The sequence below is a fragment of the Anomaloglossus baeobatrachus genome, chromosome 7, assembly GCF_048569485.1.
Source record: "Anomaloglossus baeobatrachus isolate aAnoBae1 chromosome 7, aAnoBae1.hap1, whole genome shotgun sequence".
Taxonomy (NCBI): Eukaryota; Metazoa; Chordata; class Amphibia; order Anura; family Aromobatidae; genus Anomaloglossus; species Anomaloglossus baeobatrachus.
Genome location: NC_134359.1, coordinates 132,546,271 through 132,570,956, shown reverse-complemented (window position 1 = coordinate 132,570,956; position 24,686 = coordinate 132,546,271). Strand labels below are relative to the sequence as shown.

The window sequence follows — 24,686 nt, the reverse complement described above, 5'->3', positions numbered from 1 at the left end:
GCTTGGCTATGGTGGTGTAGCGGGGCAATATGACCTCCTCCTCCCCACAGTTTAGTACTCGCACGGGCACTCTCCCCTTTTGGACATCAACTACCCCTCTGGCCGTGAACACCGTGGGCCAATGTTCTGAGTGTAGTGGTTCTACCACTGCCTGGTAACCCTGTCCCCGGGAGCCTATAGCTGCCCTGCACCATATCAACATTTCACTTCGTGGGGGTACTATGAGGGGAGCTGCGTCCATGACCCGTACACCACATTTCTCACCTCCAGAGAGATTTACCTGTTGCCGCTGCAAGAGGGCTCGGATCTCACATTGTAGGGCCCTCTGTGGCCCCGCTCCTGCAGTCTCAGACAGCTGTTGAAGCAAGACCAACACTTCACTCATGCAATTCTCAATGACATTTGTCCCCAAAATAATCTTCGTGTTCCAACCACTAGGGTCATTTTGTACTACTATCACGCCTTGTCTGACTAATTCTACTCGGCCCACCTTTATGGTCAGCTCCTTGAACCCAATTTGAGTCACAGGTAATCCATTGACAGCATAGATAGTCAAACTGTCATCTGGGGACATCAAGTCATCATCAAGCCAGAACTTCTTATAGAGTAGATATAGGATGGTTGTTACCTGGGAGCCGGTGCCGAAAAGTGCAGATGTGGGGATCCCATCCAATGTAATGGAGACAATGGGCCATCCCCCAACATACCGCGCTCTCCAGGCTGCTGGGCCTTGACAGTTTATTCCTGGGGCACTGGCCCTTGGCCCCAGGGGCTGCTCGTTTAAAGGACAGCTTCGTGCGTAGTGGCCGGTCTTGTTGCATTTATAACAAACAGGTGGATCATACCGGCTGCTGCCTTGTCCTTTGTACGCGGAGGTCCGCTTCCTCATCCACGGGACATCCTCTGGGCAATCCGCCAGTTGAATCTCTCTTGACAGGGTGGTCTTTGGCTTCAGTTGCATGGCTTCTAGGATCCGGGCGATGTCTTCAGTTAGTTGTTGCACTTTAGTAGATAAATCGGGTGCTCCGCTCCCAATTGCGGCCAAGGGAGTCGTTGCAGACAGGGCCAGGGCAGGGGGTTTTACTTGTGCCGGGGAGGCCTCAGCTTGCCAAGCTGGGAGTGGGGAGTCAGGAGCCTCCGGGGGCTGCAGGGCCTTAATCGCCCGTTCTTTCAGGGTAGCAAAGTCCAGGTCAGTATGCTCGAAAACCCATAGCCGGAGCTGTTTGCGGTCCTCAACCGACCCGAGGCCCTGTAGGAACTGCTCCACCAGCATCTTGTTCCCTTCTGGTTCTCTGATGTCATTGGTCAGTCTCAGGGTCCGCAGCGCTGCTTGTAATTTCAGGACGTAAGCTCGAATGCTATCCTGGGGTCGTTGCTTGCAGCTGTAAAATCTCATTCTGAGCTCCGCTTCCGTGCGGGTTTCAAACGCAGCTCCCAGCCTCCTGAAAATGGCGGCTACGGACGTCCGGTCAGCCTCAGTCAACGTCTCCATTTCCAACTCGGCGGCATCGGTCAACTGCCCCAGTACCACCGATGCCCGCTGCCGCCCATTCAAAGCATACATGTCCAGAACATTGCAGATTTTTCGCTTAAACCCCTGTAGGGCATTGGGTTTGCCGTCATACTGCGGGAGACAGGCCGCGCCCGGTACATATGTCAAGGTTATGGACATGATGGGAACAACCGCCTCCACTCTCGGCGCCACTGCTCATGCGACCGGAGCGGCGTCCGCCGTCCATTGTTACCTTGGTCAGGCAAAGGAAGTGCCGCCACATTCCCATCATCCATAGCCGACATCTCTGCGTGCCCCCTCGGTCTTTTTGCAGCACTCTCTCGCTGACCGTAGCCCTCTGGGAACTTCCGGTTCTGGCCTCTTCAGGAAGACAAGGGGTGGAGCTTAATCTTTGCGCGCTTTCTCCGAGAAGACGGGATTTTGGCGTGAAAAGATGATGGAAAATGGCGGAATTGGCGGGAAACAGAATTTTGACTTGCGGTCTTCGGCTTTCAAGGCGCACGTCACCCATGTAAGTGGGTCCTGCTCGTATCTGTTCGTGACGCCAGGTTTTTCGAGGTGTACCACCCCCGGGCGGGCAGCCGGGCTGCTGCCGCAGCTCGGATCCGGATCCGCGGTGGCTCGAGGGGTCTCCGGACCCAAGGGGTTGCGCGGCCACTTGATTAAAAGAAAGGGGGGAGATATGTACAAGGGGATTTTGGAAAGTTTGTGACGCCACCCACGGTGCATGGTAATGTGAGGGACCACCGCTGCCGTTGGGGAGCCCGGTGACGATGGTGCGGCAGCCTGATGTTTAACCCCTCCGTGTGTAGGGAGTTGGTGTCCCGGGGCCCGTTAGTGATAGATGGTGTTCGGGTGCCGTTGGGGGATAGGTGCAGGGGGTTTCCAATGTACTCACTCAGTCCCAGAATAACCACACCGACAGCTTGTAAACCAAAGTTCTGAGCACCACCGTAGTCTGCGGGGAGCACGCCTGGATCTGTGCCCCTGGTGTTGTTGTTGGTCTGTGGCCCTATCCCTGGCACCTTAGTCTCGATTGGACCCGTCGGTATGAAACTCTCCGGGTCCCGCTCACCCATATGGCTAATGGAGTGAGCTTGCTCTCAGGGTTCACCCGTAGGATTTCTTTGGACTGTAGTGGGAAAGTCCTATCCCATCGTTGCGCTAGTAGCCCGATTTTGGAGCGGGTTGGGGATGACACTTGAAGTCTTCACCCTCGTTGGGTAAATTACTGGAACGCGTGAAGCTACTTTCCAGCCTAGGGTCCACGTACCCTGTCGTGCCATGGCCCCTGCCCGGTGATAGCTCAAGGCCGCCGGCTGCCCTCCTCAGCAGTCCGTGCCCCCTGACACTATCCCCTGAGACCGCGTTCCAGCTCCTACCAGGCCCAGATCAACGTCTGCCACCTAGTATACAGGAGCTCTCCTCCGTGGCCTCTCCTCATAAGAGCCACTTCACCTCCTCTCTCCTTCACTCTCGCCTCTCAACTCTCAACTGTCACTGTCCTCACTTTCTCCTCACCAACTGCCCATGTGGGCGGCCCTATTCCCTTCAGGCCCCCCAATGGTGTGTCTGGTAGGTTCAAGTGGGAAGTGTTCCTAGGATTTTAATTGGACTAGTTGTTAACAACACCGGAGGACTGGGATCCGTTAACCAAGGAGGTTGGATACTGTGCGGGAGGGCAGATTGCACAATACCCTGTGACGACCTGATAGGCCAGGGCATCACACTTCTGGGTCAATGCAGTGAATATGCAATGAGCATAATGAGCGGGACCCAGAAGCAACAGCAGAGGTAGCGACAGCAGCATCGGAGACAGGTAAGTATAAAAATTCTTTATTTTTATGTCTCTTGTTTTTTCTGGTATGTGTGACTCCGATGTCACACGGCTCACATTAGTGTGTGGTCCATGTGAAAACTGTGCTGTTGGAGAAAAATAGACATGCTGCCGTGTGGAGCACACGTACACGCTTGTGCTTCATCGGACACACAGCCTGGGTGAAAACACTGATGTGTGCGCAGACGCATTGATATTAAGGCTTCGGAATGCATGAAAATGTAAGTCACACATACCGGAGACATGGATGTGTGAAGGAGGCCTAAAGGCTACTTTACATACTGCGATATCGGGCGCGATATCGCTAGTGTGGGTACCCGCCCCCATCTGTTGCGCGACACGGGCATATCGCTGCCCGTGCCGCACAACATCGCTCACAGCCGTCACACATACTTACCTGTCCGGCGACGTCGCTGTGACCGGCGAACCGCCTCCTTTCTAAGGGGGCGGTCCGTGCGGCGTCACAGCGACGTCACTGAAACGTCACTGAAACGCCGCCCAATAGCAGCGGAGGGGCGGAGATGAGCGGGACGTAACATCCCGCCCACCTCCTTCCTTCCGCATAGCGGCCGGGAGGCAGGTAAGGGGAGCTTCCTCGTTCCTGCGGCGTCACACGCAGCGATGTGTGCTGCCGCAGGAACGAGGAACAACCTCGTTACTGCTGCAGTAACGAGATTTGAGAATGGACCCCCGTGTCGCCGATTAGCGATTTTGCACGTTTTTGCAACGATGCAAAATCGCTTATCGATGTCACACGCAACGGCATCGCTAATGCGGCCGGATGTGCGTCACGAATTCCGTGACCCCAACGACTCCGCATTAGCGATGTCGTAGCGTGTAAAGCCCGCTTAAGGCACAGTCTGATGTGGATTTCTGCAAGAACTGAACGTGTGTCTCCAGTCTTTATATCTATACATAAAATAGGAGAGCTATTGAGATTAAGGCTGTGTCCGCACTTTGCGTTTTGAACTGCAGCGTTTTCATGCCAAAATGCATGTGTTTTGATTTTCCAGCAAAGTCTATGGGAAATGGGGATTTCTTGTGCGCACTTTGCTGTTCAAAACGCTGCGTTTAATTTGCATAATTTTGGGCAAAAACTCAGCGTTCAAAGATGCAGCATGTCAATTGTTTTTGTCATTTGGGCTGCGTTTTGCTAACATTGAAGTCAATGAGAAGTTGCAAAAAGCAAGAAACATCAAAATTCCAGCGTTTTACCTGCTTTTTAGGTGCAGAAAACATGCGTTTATGACATCAAAATAATGAAATGATATGTCCCTTTACACACACACATAGTCCGACAAATAAATTAATGAAAAATATTAATTTATTGCTATTTTAGCCATAAATAGTTTAAAACCGCTATAATTATATTAAATATAACTATTTTCATTATGATTTAAATAATTATATTTTTTTCCTTTTTTTTCCCTTTTTTTCATAGTGTTTGTATGTCAAAACTTTATTTAGTAGTGTCTTTGTAATCAAAACGCATCTGACTTTAAGCAATGGAAACGCAGGTAAAAAGTGCTAAAAACGCGGCTAAAACGCGGTAAAAACGCACGCGTATTTACCGCGATTTTGTGGTCAAAAGTAACTTTGGCAAAAACAATTTCTGCCAGAGCATGTGTTTAGAACTGCAACTACGACGACGCAAAGTGCGCACACAGCCTAAAGCATTTGATGGCCTGTGCTTTATTTGCTGATTTTCTAGGCGTGGCTGGCAGACTTGTGTATAAGAAATGGATGGAAGCACAACCGCTCTCCTGTAATATGGAGAGAGCTGTTAGATCGTGGAAGTAAAGGATTACTACTTGGAGGCTTTAATGATTTCATGGAACATGCCCAGGTAATTTCATGTACTGTACAGAAGTTTTGTGAATGTATTTTTAATGTATTTCTTTTCCCATTTTTTTCTTTCTTGTAATTTTGCAGAATACATTACCAGCGAGCTACTCAAATAATCCCTGCTTTACACATGCTGATTGAAATAAATAATATATTTGATAATATACACCTTTTATTCATATTTTTTTACTTTTGCTGTTCCATCTTATTAGTTTATATATATTTTTTCTTTTTGAATATACAAATTCACAATGTGTCTGCATAATAATGTACATATATTCAGTGGCGTAACTAGAGTTTGATGGGCCCCGGTGCAAAGTTCGGACCTGGGTCCCCCCTCTACGTACACCAACACTTGGGGTATGGGATAATGATGCTGACAATTGGCTCTTTCCCTCAGCACCCAGCTTCCCTATGTTCTGATATCCATCTTGTCAATGGCACCCAGCTTCCCCATGTTCTGCTATATGCACATCAGAGCATGGGAAAGCTGGGTGCTGAGAGATGTATAGCAGAGCATGGGAAAGCTGGGTGCTGAGGGAAAGAGCCCTTTTCCCTCAGCACAAAACGTTCCCATCCCATGCTTGTATCTTTGTCCCCCCTTGTATATAGTTCTCCAAATACTATAATGGCCCCCACATAGCCTTCCAAATAGTATAAAGGGTCCCACATAACCCTTCATATATTAGAATACACTTCCATAGTCCTCCATGTATTATAATGCATTTCCCATAGTTCTCCATGTATTATAATTCACCCCATAGTCCCCCATATATTATAATTCACCCCAGGCCTCACATGTATGATGCAGCCAGCCCCCCATGTATAATGCAGCCAGCCCCCCATGTTCCATGTATAATGCAGCCAGCCGCCCATGCTCCATGTATAATGCAAGCCCCCCCACGCTCCATGTATAATGCAAGCCCCCCCATGCTCCATGTATAATGCTGGCAGCCCCCCATGCCTTTATGTATAATGCAGCCAGCCCCCCATGCTCCATGTATAATGCAAGCCCAACATGCTCCATGTATACTGCTGGCAGCCTCTCCATGCTTCCTGTATACTGCTGGCAGCTCCCCCATGCTCCTTGTATACTGCTGGCAGCCCCCCCATGCTCCCTGTATACTGCTGGCAGCTTCCTCATGCTCCCTGTATACTGCTGGCAACCTCCCCATGCTCCCTGTATACTGCTGGCAGATCCCTCATGCTGTCTGTATACTGCTAGCAGCTCCCCCATGCTCCCTGTATACTGCTGGCAGCTCCTGTGATCTGAGCACAGCGGACGCACAGGAGTGACGTCACCGCGCAGGCACAGAGGGAGAATGAAGGAGTGTGGAGCTGCACATGCAACTCAACGCTTCTTCATTGTTGCTGTGTGTGATGACGGGGAAGGGGGGCCCGGTGTCAGCGGCGGAGGCACCGGGTCATACAGTTGCTGCGTGGTCTGCGCCATATCAGCGCAGCTCCTCTCACAGAAAGGAGCTGCTTGCTGATCTGCAGAGCGGGCTCCTAAAAGCTGCCGGGCCCGGTCGCAGTCGCGACCTCTGTGACCGCGGTAGTTACGCCCCTGCATATATTGTATTCATTTGGGCCAATAACTCATTGTTAAATCCGCCCAAGGTTGACACTCCAAGCTCTATTTACACTCCAGTTGACATTGGATCTGTCCTGCTGTAGGTCCATCACTCCTGATAAAGCATGTACAGTGCAGTCTCTTCTAGCTCTGCTTTGCCTCCCCGACGGACATAAAATACATTAGAATATACTCTATTTTTCTGTGTACTGTCTGCTCATCTACAATACTTTACCTGACGTGATACTCGCCTACTGGTGTCCTTCAATGTTTCTGTAGATGTAAGTCCTGTGCACACTGACATTTAGCATCCTTAAGCACAATCTTATCAATCCAATAAATCAGCAGAGGATTATAAATGAAACAAAGCTTTATTCATTATAGTCAGTCCTTACTTATTGCTTTATTATGGTATTTTGCAGGAGTATTACAATGTAACATCAGCCATGCTGAGTGATCTAATGAAGGACATTTCAGCAGAGAATATGCAAACGCACCTTGATTTAGAAGAAGAGGACGATAACATTAGGAAACAGTTCAATCCACTGCATATCTGGATTATTGGGTAAGGTGGGAAATGTGTACATTATAAAATGCCAAGGGAAAAAAATGAGTGTATGTCACGTTTTGTTTGTTGAAGTACAGCTCAACATTTGTGTCTACATGCTACAGATTGTAAAACAGCACTCATACTCTTGTACGGAAAAGCTGTGAATTTTGATTTTGGATTTTATCCTTTACACTGCATAGAGGAAGTCTTTGTTCTTTTACACCCTGGAGCCATCATCTTTTAAAGGGGTCAACCCTTTTAATATATGATATACAGTACAGAACATTAATAGTGCTCTGTGTGACACAAACTGAACTGACGATGCCACAGACCTCATTCTGTAACTTCAGCACTTACATGCATTTGGCCTTCAGCATAGGCCGGCACATCTCCATTGAAATGCACTGATCACAAGTCCTCAAATATGTGTAGATGTGACATCCACACGTATCAAGCATTTGTGGTGAACAGTGAACACGTTCTGTAGGGACAGAAAGCGGTTATCTGTCCTGAAGCATATTAGTAGGATACTATCAGAGGACAGTATAGGGGACTTATTGTTTCAGTACATTTTTAATTGTAAAATTTACTTGACACCCCATGACACAATCTCATAAAAGAACAGTGGCTAACATTATATTACATTGATATTTACAGAAATTGGGACCTTGACGGAGATACGTGTACACATTATATGATACATCAGGATAACTGTTGGGTATTATTTTTCTCTCATCTGGATTGGCAATATGTAGACAGAAAAATAAAGATGTTATGGATCTCGGAAGAATGGAAGGAAAAAACATAAACACAATAACAGAAATTGTCCCCGTCATGAAGGGGTTAAAATATTGAAATTCATAAATCAAAGTCTTAACTTAAAGGGTTATTCCATCACCAAGATTCTGTCCTAATATGTAGTCGGTGTAATAATAAGAATATTAGCAAATACCTCCAATTAGAAATGTTCTCCTGATTCACTATGTCGCTTACATCATGTTTAGGGCATTGCAGGACCTTAGGTACCCATGGTTACAACCACGCATATGTGTGTACCTACCCTCAAAGTGAGTGCATTTCTATTCTGCTTTTATTTTAGAGCTTCAACTCCAGCCTGCTACAGTCTAATTCCTATGTTGGCCAGTGGTGATGTGTTTGGAGTGAAACAAGACCTCTGGATACATTTATTGGACCACAGTCACTTCCAGAACACTTTACAAGGACTAAAAATGGAGGCTGAAGACCTGGCGTATACATGTTTACGGAAAGTGACCCTTCACACAATAACTGATGATGATGCATTTCTCCAAGCAGACTTTGTAATTGTCCTTAATGATGAACTTTTCAAAGAAGATCAATGTTCTAAAGCTGATATTAGTAAGATCAAGGAAGAGTGCACTCAGTACGGAGCACTCATTGATCAGAATGCAAGAAAAGATGTAAAAGTGATTGTATCCGGAACTAAATATGTAAACCTTGTAGCCCTGCTGATAATGAAACATGCGCCATCCATCAACCCTCATAATATTGTGGCTCTTCCAACACAGCTAGAGTTTGAAGCAAAAGCTCAGATAGCAAAAAAGCTGAGTATAAATTCATCAGGTGTGTATGAAGACTCATGACATGAGCAATGTGAGCAGATAATGATAATAACAGAGTAGTTTTTGTTTTCAGTCATTTTCAACGTTTCATGGAATCAATGGTTTCAATTTATTCCTTGTAAATATTTAATTGTTTTGGTAGAATTTAATTATAATGTCATTACTGCATGGGTCCCCAAATTATAGCTCTGGAGCCACATGTGGCTTGCGAGCCCGTGATCTGTGGCTCGCGACTGTCTTTCAGCTTGGTACATTAGCACTAGGCCTAGCAAACAATTATGAAGAGCAGGTCTCCGGATGGTGACTTTTGTGTTAGCCCCACATAGAAGAGCAGATCTGAATGGGCGTGAGGTTGGGACCACTGGATCTTAGTATTCTGCCTCAGTGTGACTTTTGTAGACAAGCTTTGGCTGTCATTATGCCGGTAATGGGGGCTCTGGGTGTCACTATGGTGAGGGGTCAAATCTGGATGTGGCTCTCAAGGTCAGAAAGGCTGGGGACTAGCATTCTTTAGCTCTTTATGCACTAGCTGCGTTTTATGGAGATTGTGACTTTAGAGTTATTCTTTTTTACTAGGCAGTTTCATTTTGATGGTGTCATATTCATGTTTACCTTTTATCTCGTGCCTATGTTTTATTCTAATGATCTCACAATTGGAGGGGGAAAATCATGGTGGAGGAAGGTTGAACTAGATGGACCTAGGTCTTTTTTCAACCTAAGTAACTATGTAACTATGTAACAATATTTGTCTTTCTCTATTTACTATGTTCCATTATCATGATATCAGAAAAGTGTTTGACTTTGTTCTGTCTGTTCTTTATTGTAATAATTTCACAATATTATTATTTTTTCATAACTGAAACCCCTTAGTGTAAAATTATCTACATGTATGTTAGAGCCGAGGTCCATAAGTGGGGAGGAGGCTCCGGAGCTTAGTTCCCTTCACGTGCAGTAGTTACCGGCTATGTTATATCACTGGCATCTATGTCTAGCAATAGCGTCCAGAGTGGAGCAACCATCACTTCTGCTATTAACCATTTAAACCCCACTATCATGGGGCATTGATGAGTTGCCATGGCAGTTGGGTGGCTTCTGAAAGCCCTTGTTTCTACCATTTTGGTACTCCTGTTAAGTTCAGCCATAGGCTAGTATTCATAGGAGACCATAATTTTCACTATACTGTATACTGCAATAACAATACTATGGAATTTCAATATGTATTTTAAACGATCAATCGCAGGTTAATGTACCCTAAGGCGACTAAAAAACTGTAAGGAAAAAAAACTTTAAAAAATCTAAAGATTTAACGCACCTCTTTTCTACCATTTAAAATTAAAAAATATTTAGTATTGCAATAATTAGTATTGCTGCATCTGTAACAGTCTGTTCTATCAAAATATAAAATTATTCAAACCCAGATGGTAAATGCCATAAAGAAAAAAGAATCTAAAATTCAGATATGTGATTTATTTGATCACCATACCTTCCTAAAAAAATGCAATAAAAAACAATGAAACCTGAACTGTAAAATTTGGGATCCATATCGAATACCAGGTATCCATGTACCAACCTTGGATACGGAGTTCTCAGGGAACTCTGTGTAACTATCAGGATTCTACCACCTGCATAATTAAAAAATACAAATACAGACAAGCAGGAGCGTTATATTTACCAAGTCTCCCATGTGGCGGTAACACTACTTCCCTCATACATATTCACTGCTTCCCCCGCCCGCTGGCAGTCCAGGCGTCTCTGATTGGTTGCAGTCAGACCGTGCCCCCACTCTGTATCATAACGTGTGTGACTGCTTGGAATCACATACGCAGTCTATGTACCTATATGGTGTAAAAAGAAATAAATAAAAAAAATTGGCGTACGGTCCCCCCATATTGAAATATACAGCACAGATAAACCATACAGTGTAACGCTCACTGCTGCAGATGCTAAAGCGGGCAGCAGGAATAGACCCACTGGACCACAGGGGAACCCCGGGCTTACACTTTAGTGGGAGGGGCTTTACTAAGCACCTGCCGTGAGGCCAATGACCGGGACTGTGGCAGCTGACCACTAAGGAAAGGGACAGACATGGGGACAAGCGGGCAGAGTCTCTACTCCAGCAAGGACCACCGGGAAGTCTGAGGCAGATGGCACTGCTAGGGTGGACGGACACAGTCACTTGTAAAGCCGAGACCACCAGGGTAGCGGAGGCAGATGGCACGGCCAGGGTGAATGGACACAGTCACTAGTAAAGCTGGGACTACCAGGGTAGGTGAGGCAGATGGCACAGCCAGGGTGGATGGACATAGTCACTAGGAAAAACTGAGACCACCGAGGTAGCTGAGGCAGATGGCATGGCCGGGGTGGATGGACACAGTCACTAGTAAAGCTGAAACTACCCGGGTAACTTAGGCAGATGGCATGACCAGGGATGACGGACACCAGAATATCAACGGGACTGGGAGACAGGCAAGGACACTGTAATGGGGAAGCAAAGTGGGAATGGGGTCCTGGCAACTAGCGTTTTTTTTCCAAAAATAAGACCTCCCTCTAGCAGGAATTTTCAGCATTTTTGGTGTAAGACTTAAATATAAACCCTACCCCGAAAATAAGCCCTAGTTGTGGTTCAATAATGAAGTATCCATGCAGCTAAAAAAGTTAAAGAATTATGCAGGACACTTTATTATAGAAAGCAGACACCCCCAAAAGAGAAATGAAAGATGACAGATGACTCCGCAATCATACTCACAAAACGACGAACGGAATGACCTGCATCGGAAAACACACTCACACACATCAAATCGTACACCCACACTCTTCAAATTGCGCACATAGTCAGATCGCACACCAACACACATCAGATCGCACACACACACACAAACATCAGATCACAAACACATCATATCACACACACAATCACTCATCATATAGCACACACAATCACACATCAGATTGCACACCACATCTGGCTTCTAGCTGGTAAGGGAACCTGGCACATAGTGTGGTGGAACACATAAAGGACCTGCGGAGGAACGCATTTATGCGTTTCACAGCTAAGTCCTCCATGCATTCCACCACAGGTCCTAGCTCTGCACTGCACTGCGTTCCTTCTTCCCCTGCTGACCAGGCAAACAGTATCGCCGGATGTGGTGGGTGAGTGAGTTTGTGTGCGAGCTGATGTGTGTAACCTGATGTGTGATTGTGTGTGCAATCTGATGTGTGTGTCTGTGTGTTTGTATATGAGTATGAATGTGTGTGCACGATCTGATGTATGTTAGTGTTTCGGCCAGAAGCAGGGGGAGGACTGCGTGAAGCATACCAGCTGGAAACACCTGCCGTAGTTCGAAGGAGGAGCTGGGAGCCATGCAGACGTCCGGGCTCTGGTAAGTATAATTCTCCTGGGATGGAGTGTCTGTCTTTTTAGGGGGTGTAAACTTACCCCCAACCAGATTTCCACAAAAATAAGACCTACCCGAAAATAAGCCCTAGTGCTTTTTCAGGGCAAAAAAAGTATAGGACAGTATCTTATTTTTGGAAAAACACAGTAGCAGGCTAGGGAACAAACCACTAACTAACTAATCAGGTTGATCAGGTACCTCCCCTAGTGGGAGAGAGTTTTAAGTAGCTATTGCCTCTCAACGATAGGCTGAGAGGTACTTCCAGGAAATGATGCCTTAGCCCTTTAAGACAAGGGCAGTGGTGTGCATGCACGCCCTAGAAGCATTCTCGGAGGGCTTGTGTGGTGTGCACTGGTCCCAGGAGAGAGAAGCAGAGAAAAACCACGTGGAAGACTGTGGTGAAGTCATATAGCATGGTGCAGGTCGGCTGCAGTGGTGGTTGGGCGTTCCTGCAGGGGGAAGGGCGAGTGGTGCAGGGATGCCAGTGCTACATACGGCTACAGGCCACATACAGGCTGCAGCCCCCAACCGTGTGCTTATATTGGCTGTATATTAAAATAAGAGGGACCCGATGTGTTTTTTTTTAAATTATTTAAATAATTTTGAAAAATGGCGTGCGGTCCCCCAAAATTTGATACCCTGCCATGATAAAGCTGACAGCTGGGGCTAGTATTTTCAGGCTGGGGAGACCCATAGTTATAGGACTCCCCAGCCTAAAAATTGCAGCCTGTAGCCTCCCAGAATTGTTGTATCCTGGCAATCAGGGTAATATAAGTGGTTAATGACAGCTCACAGCTGTCACTAAGCCCTAGATTAGTAATGCGAGGTGCCTATGAGACCCACCATTACTAATCTGTATTTAATAAGAACTAAACAAAACACTGAAATAATCTTTTATTTGAAATAAAATACAAAAAAGCCAACCTTTTCCACTCCTTATTAACCCCAAACACCCCCTTCCAACGTAATCCACACAAGGTCCCATGATGATCCCAGCTCTGCTACATACATACTGAAGTCAAAGTGCGCTGGCACAGAAGATGTCCATACACTGTGGCTTCAGGCAAAGACTGACTGAGCTGCAGCTGTGAGCGGTAACGTTACTCAGTTTATCTGTGCTCACAGCTGGAGGTTTCCACGGTACCCCAGCTGTGACATACACCTCAGGTGAACTGCATCTCCTGGAAGAAAAACTGCGTATCTTTGCCAAGAGATGTAGATTTGGTGCTGAAATTTATACACCATATTCCTGCATAATATCTGCACTTGAGGTCAGTTTACCTGTGCAGTCTGAGGTCAGTTTACCTGTCAACTGCAAGTCCAAGATTGCGATCCTCATCCAAGTTATACAGCCATGTGATTCTTCTCTAACAAGCATGTTAGCCCTTGTTTTTGATTTAGCTAATATTCCCACAACAGAGATGAGACATTAAAAGAAAAAACTGTTTTTCTCAGCTCTGCAGCCACTATTCCATGTTGTGGTCAGTTTAATATGCCAATCTTGGGTAAGGTCCTCTTTAAGATTGCTCTGTTACCGGGCTGTCAAAAACATCTCGCAAATATGTATTGACATTTTGTCAATGTTCTTTAATAAGCCGCATAATGGGCTGGTCACATAATGTGGCACTGATAGTTTGGTTTATTATATGCCTATATGAAAGATTTACAATAATTAAGGAACTAAGATACTAATACCCCAATAATGCATTTGATCATACCTATCTTGTGCCATGTGTTTTTGGAGCCTATTGTACAACTTAGTGTCCAATTTCTGTGTGCTGAAGTCTCAGTTAATGTTCTTCTACAAATGCATCTCAATTAATTAGAATATCCTCAAAAAGTTCATTGATTTCAGTAATTCAAAAGAAAAAGGGAAATGCATATATTATATAGAGTCATTACACACAGAGTGATCTCTTTCAAGTGTTTATTTCTGTTAATGTTGATGATTATGGGTTACAGCCAGTGAAAACCCAAAAATCATCTCAGAAAATTAGAATATTATATAAGACCAACTGAAAAAAAATATTTTTAACTCAGATATGTTGGCGCCTACTGAAAAGTCTGTACAGTAAATGCACTCAATACTTGGTCAGGGCTCTTTTTGCGTGAATTACTGGATCAGTGTGGCGTGGCATGGAGGTGATCAGCCTGTGGCACTGCCGTGGTGTTATGGAAGCCCAGGTTGCGTTGATAGCAGCCTTCAACTCGTCTGCATTGTTGGGTCTGGTGTCTCATCTTCCTGACAATACCTCATAGATTCTCTATGTGGTTCAGGTCAGGCCAGTTTGCTGGCCAATCAAGCACAGTGATACTGTGGAAAAGGAAATTTCCATCTCCAAAAAGCTTGTCGGCAGAGGGAAGCATGAAATGCTCTCAAATTTCCTGGTAGACAGCTGCGTTGACTTTGGTCTTGAGAAAACACAGTAGATCTACACCAGCAGATGACATGGCTCCTCAAACCATCAGTGATTGTGGAAACTTCACACTAGACCTTAAGCAGCTTGGATTGTGGCCTCTCCACTCTTCCTCCAGACTCTGGAACCTTGATTTCCAAATGAAATGCAACATTTACTTTCATCTGAAAACAACACCTTGGACCACTGAGCAACAGTCCAGTTCTTTTTCTCCTTGGCCCAGGTAAGATGCTTCTGTCATTGTCTATTGGTCATGAGTGGCTTGACACAAGGAATGTGACACTTGTAGCCCATGTCCTAGATATGTCTGTGTGCGGTGGCTCCAGCAGCAGTCCACTCCTTGCGAATCTCCCCCAAATTTTTGAATGGCCTTTTCTTACCAATCCTATCAAGGCTGCAGTTATTCCGATTGCTTGTGCACCTTTTTCTACCACACTTTTTCCATTCACTCACCATTCCATTAATATGTTTGGATACAGCACTCAGTGAACAACTAGCTTCTTTAGCAATGACCTTTTGTGCCTTACCCTCCTTGTGAAGTGTGTGAATGACCGCTTTCTGGACATCTGTTAAGTCAACAGTCTTCCTCATGATTGTGTAGCCTACTGAACGAGACTAAGGGACCATTTTAATCGCTTTGGAAACATTTGCAGATGTTTTGTGGTAATTATTCTAATTTTCTGAGATAATGACTTTTCGGTTTTCATTGGCTATAAGCCATAATCATCTACATTAGCAGATATAAACATTTGAAATAGATCAGTATGTAATGACTCTTTATAATATATGCGTTTCCCTTTTTGTATTGAATTACTGAAATAAATTAAGTTATTTAGATGCACTTGTATATTATTGTTCTAAGATGAATGTTGGCTTGATTTCTCGTGAAGTCTCAAATACTTTTTCTCACATTCCTTACAGTTATCAAAGATGTGGTAGTTTGGGGCAACATTACTGGCATCAACCTACTTGATCTTCGGCTAGCCAAAATATATAAATATGACAGTTCTATTTGGGGTTCATCAAATTTCTCTAGACCATTGCTTCACATGATACATGACCGGTATGTAAAAGATTGAAATGTATAATTCAGCTTATTATACTGATTACTAACAATTGAGTATAAAAAAAATGTGGCGCCACCAGCTAAGACCAGTATGTCAGACCTGAATTAAGTGCCCCTATATATATATACAGTGTATATGTATGTAAGATATATATAATCATATACTGAGTGTGGGGAGATGTATACTGTATACTCAAAATGAACTGGCCCATAACAATGGACTTGGAAGCTATCCTTTATGGACAGGCCATGTTCACATGATGTGGATTTACCATAGGTAAAATCACTGTGGGTTTTGTTGAAAATCCGTTGCAAAATTAAGCATATTGTGGATTTTACAACCTGTAGGCATTTATTATTGACTCATAAGGTCTCCATTACATATAACACATTTTCTGTTATTTTCGTGTGATGCTATCTATACCCTGAATTATTAAGTAGGATCTTCAGCCAAAATGTAAAATTACTCATGGACTGGTATATCAGATCAATAGGCAAAGTTCAATTATAGTGATATAATCATACCTAAGGAAATCTCTCTGTTCTGTTTGTGCAGCTATTAATTTTGATAGTGATGCCGCCACAATGATTGTACATTTTTGATAAGCTAATATAATAGTGACAATCAGCTGTCATTTTTATCAGCATTTTTAGTCCATTACAAAGTGCCCATTTTACAACAGTTTATGGTTGAATAAAAATATAATTACTCAATCCAAACACTGCGTCAAATATCTTTTGATTAAGTAGTATATAGATACATTATTGTGCCCAGTTTTAAAGACTGGAGCCTTTGTTTGTCAGCGACACGACTGACTTCCTTCCTGCAGCCGCCATTGTAAATGCAGGATTGCATTGTCACTGATCAGTTGACTGTTTATCCATGTCTTACATGGCAGACTCAAGCCCGTTATATATCTTCAATTGTATAGCAGCGTGCTGCATCGGGGCTTTTTCTAGAAGAGGGGTTGCCTTCCTGAGACAGGACCTTTACTGTTTTTTTATTTAAATATTTTGTTGTGTTACTTGCAGAAAATGGTTGAAAAATGGTTTTATCTCAGAGTGGAAAAAACGGAAGGAACATCGCTCTGGTCTTTCAGCCGCTCACTCAATTGCAACAGCCATATCTTATTGGCAACAGGATTCAGATGCTAGAGGGATTGTCTCACTAGGTGTTCTCAATGAAGGTAAAAAAAGAGCAATTGTATCTACAGCAAACCCTTATCACTAAAGGCCCCATGCACATTAGATGGTTGTTAGCCTAATAATGCTGCAACCAATCATTTTGCCAACAGACATTTCAACCGATTCTCCAATATACAGGAGCGCTCGATTGGCTGACCACTCCTGTGCTCACTATCAGCAGGCCACCAGCCACCGGTTTATCTCCAGAAGAACAAGATCGACATCTTCTCCTACCATCAGTTAGCCAATGCTCCCATACACATTAGTTTGTCAACTGAACCGGTTGATATCAGCAGGGTCAGTCGACATTAGTCTAATGTGTATGAGAGCCTTAAGGCACTCTCAAAAGAAAGTACATCAGCCATCTGCTGTTCACAACTGTGCCACCTGCTGAAACCCTCACTGATCACCTAAATTTCCCTGGGTAGCGGCATACCACTACACATGATGAATATTTTGCATTCCACGGCTGTTTAGTCATTAGAAGTTGCTCTTTCCACCAGCTCTCTGTGTTTAGTCTCCCAAGTATTTCCCATCTCTGTAATCTCCATATTCCTTATCAGGTGCCCAATTGCATAATCAATAAGACAAGTCACTGGACTGAAATATAATAAACTTTGCACTATACCTGTATACATCCTCATTGTTTTCATGAATTAAATATCATTGTCATTAGGCAGTTGTAATTAATGAGTCGGTGGACTAGATCCACAATCTGCATTAAAGTTATCAGAGCATGTCATAACCAAACCCTTATTGAATTGTATTTCTTTTTATCACTGATAAATAAAAGAAAATTATTCTATATGTTTTACTATTTTGTGTGTAAGCTCTTGGCTATTGCTGCTGCTCTATCCAATTAATAAATAAAACTACTTTACACATGACCCATCACCAATTCTCTTAGTGTGACACTGACAGGACTAATACCCTGCAATACAGAAGGGTTGCAGGGTACTAGACCAGTGATCATTATCTAAAATGTTCACTTCCCATTGTGAGACCAAGTAAAAACAAAGTTCTAAAAAAAATTCTAAAAATATATAAACCCTCTACAAAATAAATAACAAAAAAATCATAAAAAAGATTGTAATTGTAGGCAAAAGCAAAATTTAAAAAAGTACACAGAATTGGTTTGGTCGTGTCCAGGACAATCGATTATATAAAACCGTTGTCACAATACCTCGTATGCGCCTTGGATGAAATACTGTAGGTGGCTGTTTTCTGCACTATATAATCCGGGTGTACTGAACTGTTGGTAATCTGATTGGCAGCTCAGTTGTTCAATATGGTATAGGGGCATGCTGAGCTTTTGATGTCAGTGATAGCTCAGCCGTCCAGTCTGAGACTGGGAGGTTCTGAGGTTCTGGGTTTTCCAGGTGTGCCCTGTTCAATCTAATTCTCCAGCTATTTAGCTGAGCAGTCAGTCCCAGAACACTATAAATGCAAACAGTTGCACACTGAAAAAGCCAAAAATGTACTAGGGAAAATATGGCACTGCATTACTGCAAAAGAGAGATATTTAGTTTATGTATTGGCCAATACATAAACTAAATATCTCTCTTTTGCAGTAATGCAGTGTCATATTTTCCCTAGTACATTTTTGGCTTTTTCAGTGTGCAACTGTTTGCATTTATAGTTACTATGTTTTTTCAGTTAGCACCTGTTCACATTTGTTGGATGTGCGGGTCAGTTTTTTGATATTTCTAGTGAGTCCCAGAACACTATCAGTCTTAGGGCTCATGCGCACGTCGCGTAATAGCATGCATTTACGCTATGTATTGCACTGCAGCGTAAATGCATGCGTCCTGCGTCCCCTGCACAATCTATGAAGATTGTGCATGATACGTGCGCACGTTGCTTTTAAGAACGCAGCAATTTGGGTGCTAAAATTTTGACCCAAATCCGTGCGTTCCTAAAAGAAGCATGTCAATTATTTGTGCGTTCTGGATGCACCTGCCACTCTGTCTATGTGGGGGCTGCAGCCAGAGCACATGAAATCGGCTTTTTTTAACAAAAAAACTGCATTCATTATGCAGTCTTTCTGCAGCGATTTGACGCGCACATGTGCTGTCAAATTGCTGCAGAAGAATCAGCAGTTACGTGCACACCAGTGTTTACTGGTGTAACACCATGATATTTATTCAAATTTTTGCTATGTACTTTTGATGATTGTACTTACCGGTATATTATCCTGGAGCCATACTACAATACCTTGAGGCCTTGTTTGTATATTGTCTATCTTTTTAATTGTTTTTAATTGTGTGTTTTTCACTTTTTTTGACCCAATAAAATATTTATATATTGCATGACCTTTCATATCATTGTTTGATGTGCGCCCTACTTATGTGTGCCTTTCTTCTCCAATGTACACAGTTACGTGCGCATGAGCCCTTAGGCTTGAGTCACACTTGCGTATGACAAATCGATTCGATTCTCATGCTGGAGAGTTTTATGAGCGCTGTCCGAGTAATAATCTGTGTGCAATGTGAGTGCAATGCGAGTCTGCGGTTTTTTTTTTGTTTTTTTTTCAATGTTGTCTGTGAGTAATCCGTATGTAATCCGTATGTGCGTATGTAATCCGTATGTATTGCGATTTTCTCACCTCAATTTAAAGGCAAATCATAGTTTATTTGAAGCCACATGTAAAACTATTGTAAAACATAAACGTTTTAAGGGTTGCCCCCCATGCTCTTCAATGGCTCGTTGGGAGTAAAGCCATTTGGGATGTGTTTGGCCAACTACATGCTTAGCAGATCTATTTTGTTAAGTTTGTCTGTCCATTCCAAACAGTCATCACATTTGACCTTGAACACCATGGAGCATGTACTGCTGCACTGGGTTTTATCCCGCAGGTTTGGCGAGGCCTACCCAGATGCTACTACAAAAAGGCAACGCAGCATCATAATCAGCATCTCAACATTAATATGCCATGCCATGGTGAGCCTGCACTCCGTGGAGGTATGCACTTGCCTTTTCTTGGCAGCACACACAATTCCAAGCAACACATCCTGTGGCAACTGATGTAATTTCCTGTTTTGTTTTGTTTTTTTATTTGGATGTGTTTTTCTCACACAGCACACGGATGTATGATGAATGATCCGTGTGCAATCAGTTTTTTTCTTGTACCCATAGATTTGCATTGGTGAGTCTCACGCGAGATACCCTGGTAATGGTGCGATTGTTTTCTCAGTTCGATTAAAGCTGAGAAAAAAAACACAGATCAGAGTTGCCTCATTGATTAACATTGGTTTGAGCCCAATGTGAGATTTTCTCACATTGCACTCGCGCCAGTCATACGCAAGTGTGATTCCAGCCTTAGGGGTACTTTGCACGCTGCAACATCGCTACTGCGATATCGTCGGGGTCAAATCAAAAGTGACACACATCCGGCGCCGGTAACGATGTTGCAACTTGTAAAGCCTTGATGCGCCGATAAACGATCGCAAAAGCGTCGAAAATCGGTGATCTGTGTAGCGTCGGTCATTTTCATAATGTCGCACCAATAGGAGATACGATGTTGTTCCTCGTTCCTGCGGCAGCACACATCGCTGTGTGTGAAGCCGCAGGAGCGAGGAACATCTCCTTACCTGCCTCCACCGGCTATGCGGAAGGAAGGAGGTGGGCGGGATGTTTACGTCCCGCTCATCTCCGCCCCTCCACTTCTATTGGCCGCCTACCATGTGACGTCGCTGTGACGCCGCACGACCCGCCCCCTTAGGAAGGAGGCGGGTCACCGGCCAGAGCGACGTCGCAGGGCAGGTAAGTGCGTGTGAAACTTCCGTAGCGATAATGTTCACTACGGCAGCTATCACAAGATATCGCATGTGCGACGGGGGCGGGTACTATTGCGCTCGGCATCGCTAGCCGATGCTAGCGATGTCGCAATGTGCAAAGTACCCCTTAGTCTTCTACTCAGATCTGCTAGTTGGCTTCTTGTATCTGTACTCTGGGAATTGATCTTTTGCAGCCTGACTTTTGACTTTGTTTGACCATCTGTTTGCCTTGTCCCTGCACTCTGATCCGCTACCCTTCAGGTATTCTGGTTCTGCACTGTTACCTGACTACATTTATGCCTTTCCCCTTTATTTTGACATGATCGCCTTGTACCTGACCCCGGAATGTTTGACTACCCTGCCTGTAGCTACTAGTGTCACAACTGTCACATTCTTCAATCTCTAAAACGATCCACATAAAACAATGAACACTGCAAAATTCCTTTTTTCTTCATCATATGACGGAATTAAATCGCAATAAAAAAGTTATTTGTAAGTAAAAATGATACCTGAAAGCCTGATCTATTCCTGAAAAAATCAAGCCCTTATATGCCTCTGTTGACCGTAAAGTAAAAAAGTTATGGCTATGAAAAGAAGTGAAACCTAAAAAAAACTAAACAAATGTGGCATCTCTGTAATTGTACTGCCCCGAAGAACAAAAATATCTTATTACCTTTACCACATAGATAACAGCATAAAAAATAAAGACAATTCATGAATTAATGTTTTTTGTTCATTGTTCCTCCCAAAATTGGGAATAGAAAGCGATCAAAATATAATATGTACCCCAAAATGGTACCATTAAACACATTGACATTCTGCAAAATTCAAGCCCTCATACAACACTGCTAGTGGAAAAGGAAAAAGTGTTTAGTGCTCTAAACATAGTCCCTGATTCATCAGAGTGATTATACTACAATTCTGGTGTAAATCTCTTTAAAAAGTTACAAAGTTTTTGCACGACGAGTAGTATGTGCAACTTTTGGTGTTTTCACTCCAGTTTTGGCCTGCGCCTCCAAAATGGGCAGAAATGAAAAATAATAGACCGTGACGCCACAGCTTGTCTTAATAATGACAAGATGCGGCGTTTCTTAAGTCAGAAATTTTATTGACTGAAGTAAGAATTGTGGCAAGGCACATGGAGGCACACGCCGCTTGTCAGACTTCAACATGGCACCTCATCAAGATTTGTGTGCACTTTGCCTATCCTGATGAATAGGGCCAACATGAACCAAAAAAAATACATTTTGCAAAAAAAAAAAGCGTTTTTAGTGTCTACAGTAGTGGTACATACAATAAAAATATATAAATCTAGTATCTCTGTACTCGTACTGACCCATAGTATGAAGCCGTCTTATCCATTATGCCCCATGGTGAAAGACGTTAAAAAATTTTAAAAAATGCTGAACTGCTAATAATTTGTTCATTTTGCCTCCCATGAATCAGTAAAAGGCACATATCACATTTAGCTTCTGCTCTATGCTGGACACTTACCTATAGATCTTTGTCAAAACCTCAAAAAAATTAGATTTTGGATTATTCAGATCTCAATTATTTTCTTGTACAAGAAAAATGTTCTGAGTTCCATCAGTGTTTTTAATCCGGGTTTTATCAGAGTTTGAACAAAGTTCCATCAGTTTTTTTCAAATGGGGTAATAAAAAATGTTTCCCCACCTTTTCCTATCAGTTTGTGCAAAATAGAAATGTACAGCACACAGATGGTATCCAAGTGATGTCTGATTTTGTCAAGCCATAGACTTGCATTGGTGAGTTTGATCTGAGACTAGGATCAATATCGGACAAGGCTCTGAGGTTTTGTGCACGCCATTAATTCCAAGGAAACAAATCAAATATGTGAACTACCACATAGACTATCATAAGTGTGAGTGCTATCTGTGAAAAATATGAATAGAACTGTTCTGGCATCGCATGGGCTCTGCCAATGTGACATGGCACCCAGAAACCATTAAAGCAAAATTTGCTCTCCAAAATGTTGTGCCTTCTTTTCTGAGCTTTACATTGTGCAAGAACAGTATTTATTTTTTTACCATATATTGGATTTGCATACAAAATGCCAGTTTTCATTTTTATTACCAAGTTTTATAATTCAATGAATCACCTCTGGATTCATTATTCTCACTACACCCATAGTACATTTCTTTCAGGGGTTTCCAGAATGGGATCACAAATGAGAAATTGCATCAGCAATCTATTTCAGCTAAAATTTCTCGTCACTAAAAAAAAAAAACGCTTACAAATTTTGTTGAATAAATTAAAAATTCCTGCTAAATCTTTACCCTTTGAATATCCTAAGAAGTAAAAAAGAAATAAAAAATTGAGGGTGTCCTAAAGTAGACATGTTGTAAATGTTATTTAAAATATATCCATTCTAAGGGCGCAACGTTCACAAATTCAGAATTTTTCGAAATTTTCATCAACATTTTCAGAAATAAATGGAAATCATATTGATCTAAATTTACCATGAACATAATTATCAGAATCATTGGCATATGTAAAAGCATTCCAGATTGATTAGCACATAAAATGGCACGTCAAATTTGAAAGTGGGGGCTAAAAAAGAAATAAAGGCTACTTCCAAAGTTACTTTTTTATTACTACTGTGTAAGAGAAATGGTGAGATACTCTTTTTTATATTAACTTTTGTTTATTTCTATTACTTTTAGGCTTTTTTAATCTTCCAATTGATATTGTTTTCTCCATGCCGGTGAAATTTCAAACTGGTGATTGGCAGGTTTGCACAAATGTCACAATTCAGGATGAAGACCAGGAGACCCTCTTAGAAGCAGCAGCTGAGTTAATCAAGGTAAAAAATATACCTATATAACAGTGAGGGCTAGATTTCATAAGCCATTATATCTTTTCTTGAATTAATTTTATACAATAAGCTTGTGTAAAATATGTGGAATAGGTGGAATACAGAGATACAGTCAGGTACTTAGTTTTTGTTATTGTATTTTGTCAGTATTATAAATGATCACAACACCATTTAACCCCCTAATGCATGTAGGGGGAAGTGATGCCTTTGCGCATTTCACAGCACATGTACGCATAGCATACAGACATAGCACAGCATATGTATGTCGTTCACTGAAACTATCATTGCAAGAAATCGCACAGTGACAGTTTACTGAAAGCTATTGTCCCCGTTGCATGCATCTCACTGGCAAGGGATTAAGCCCTTGGTCAATCGGTACTGACCAATCAATCATAATGAATGAAGCTATTTCCCCAGCTCTCCCACCTCCGATCTTCTCCGTAGTGTCAGAGAGAAGATTGGACCCGGCTTATAGGGAAATACCCTGACACCCTGCTGCATCAACTAACTCCTCTAGATGCTGCTATTAGTAGCAACAGCAGCATCTTTACAGTTAACAGAAGGAGATGACTCCCTCTTTAACCCCATCGGTACCACGTGGCTGCCATTGTAGTGTGTGGTCAAGAAATGCCCCTGAGGTCTACCAGGTTTGTCGGAAATAAAATACAAAAGTTAATGAAGCAAATAAAAAAAATTGTTAAAACTAGTTTTTCGTAAAGTAGCATAATATTAAAAAATATATCTAAATCTGGAATTACTGATCCTTAGAACAAATTGTCATCACTTATACTGCAGAGTGAACAGTGTAAAAATGATTAAATAAATAAAAAAACAATTCCAGAATTGCGGGTGTTCATTTTGAGTCAGAAAAAACAGAACAAAAAGCAATTATAAAATAATATGAACTATAAAATAGTACCCATAAAAAGATCAACTCATGCTTCAAATAATAAAGCTTACACTTGGGGTGGTCATCTTTCAGTGGCAAAGCTAGGACAGATTGAGATGGTCGTCTTTCAATGTCCTTGTGCGTACCTCACTGCTTGGACTGACAGCTGCTCTCCAAACCTGAACTTACAGTCTCGTAATCAC

General features: G+C 43.0%; 1 protein-coding gene across 2 annotated transcripts in view; it reads left to right on the top strand.

Annotated features, from left to right (window-relative positions):
* The window catches only part of MDH1B (malate dehydrogenase 1B), a 107,308-nt gene that overhangs the window by 40,300 nt on the left and 42,322 nt on the right, over positions 1 to 24,686 (top strand). For both annotated transcript variants that reach the window (XM_075319003.1, XM_075319004.1), the window contains exons 3-8: positions 5,062 to 5,196; positions 7,191 to 7,333; positions 8,418 to 8,920; positions 15,653 to 15,794; positions 16,830 to 16,984; positions 23,443 to 23,582. In XM_075319003.1, coding sequence (XP_075175118.1) covers positions 5,062 to 5,196; positions 7,191 to 7,333; positions 8,418 to 8,920; positions 15,653 to 15,794; positions 16,830 to 16,984; positions 23,443 to 23,582 — 1,218 coding nt within the window. The remainder of the gene's footprint in view (positions 1 to 5,061; positions 5,197 to 7,190; positions 7,334 to 8,417; positions 8,921 to 15,652; positions 15,795 to 16,829; positions 16,985 to 23,442; positions 23,583 to 24,686) is intronic.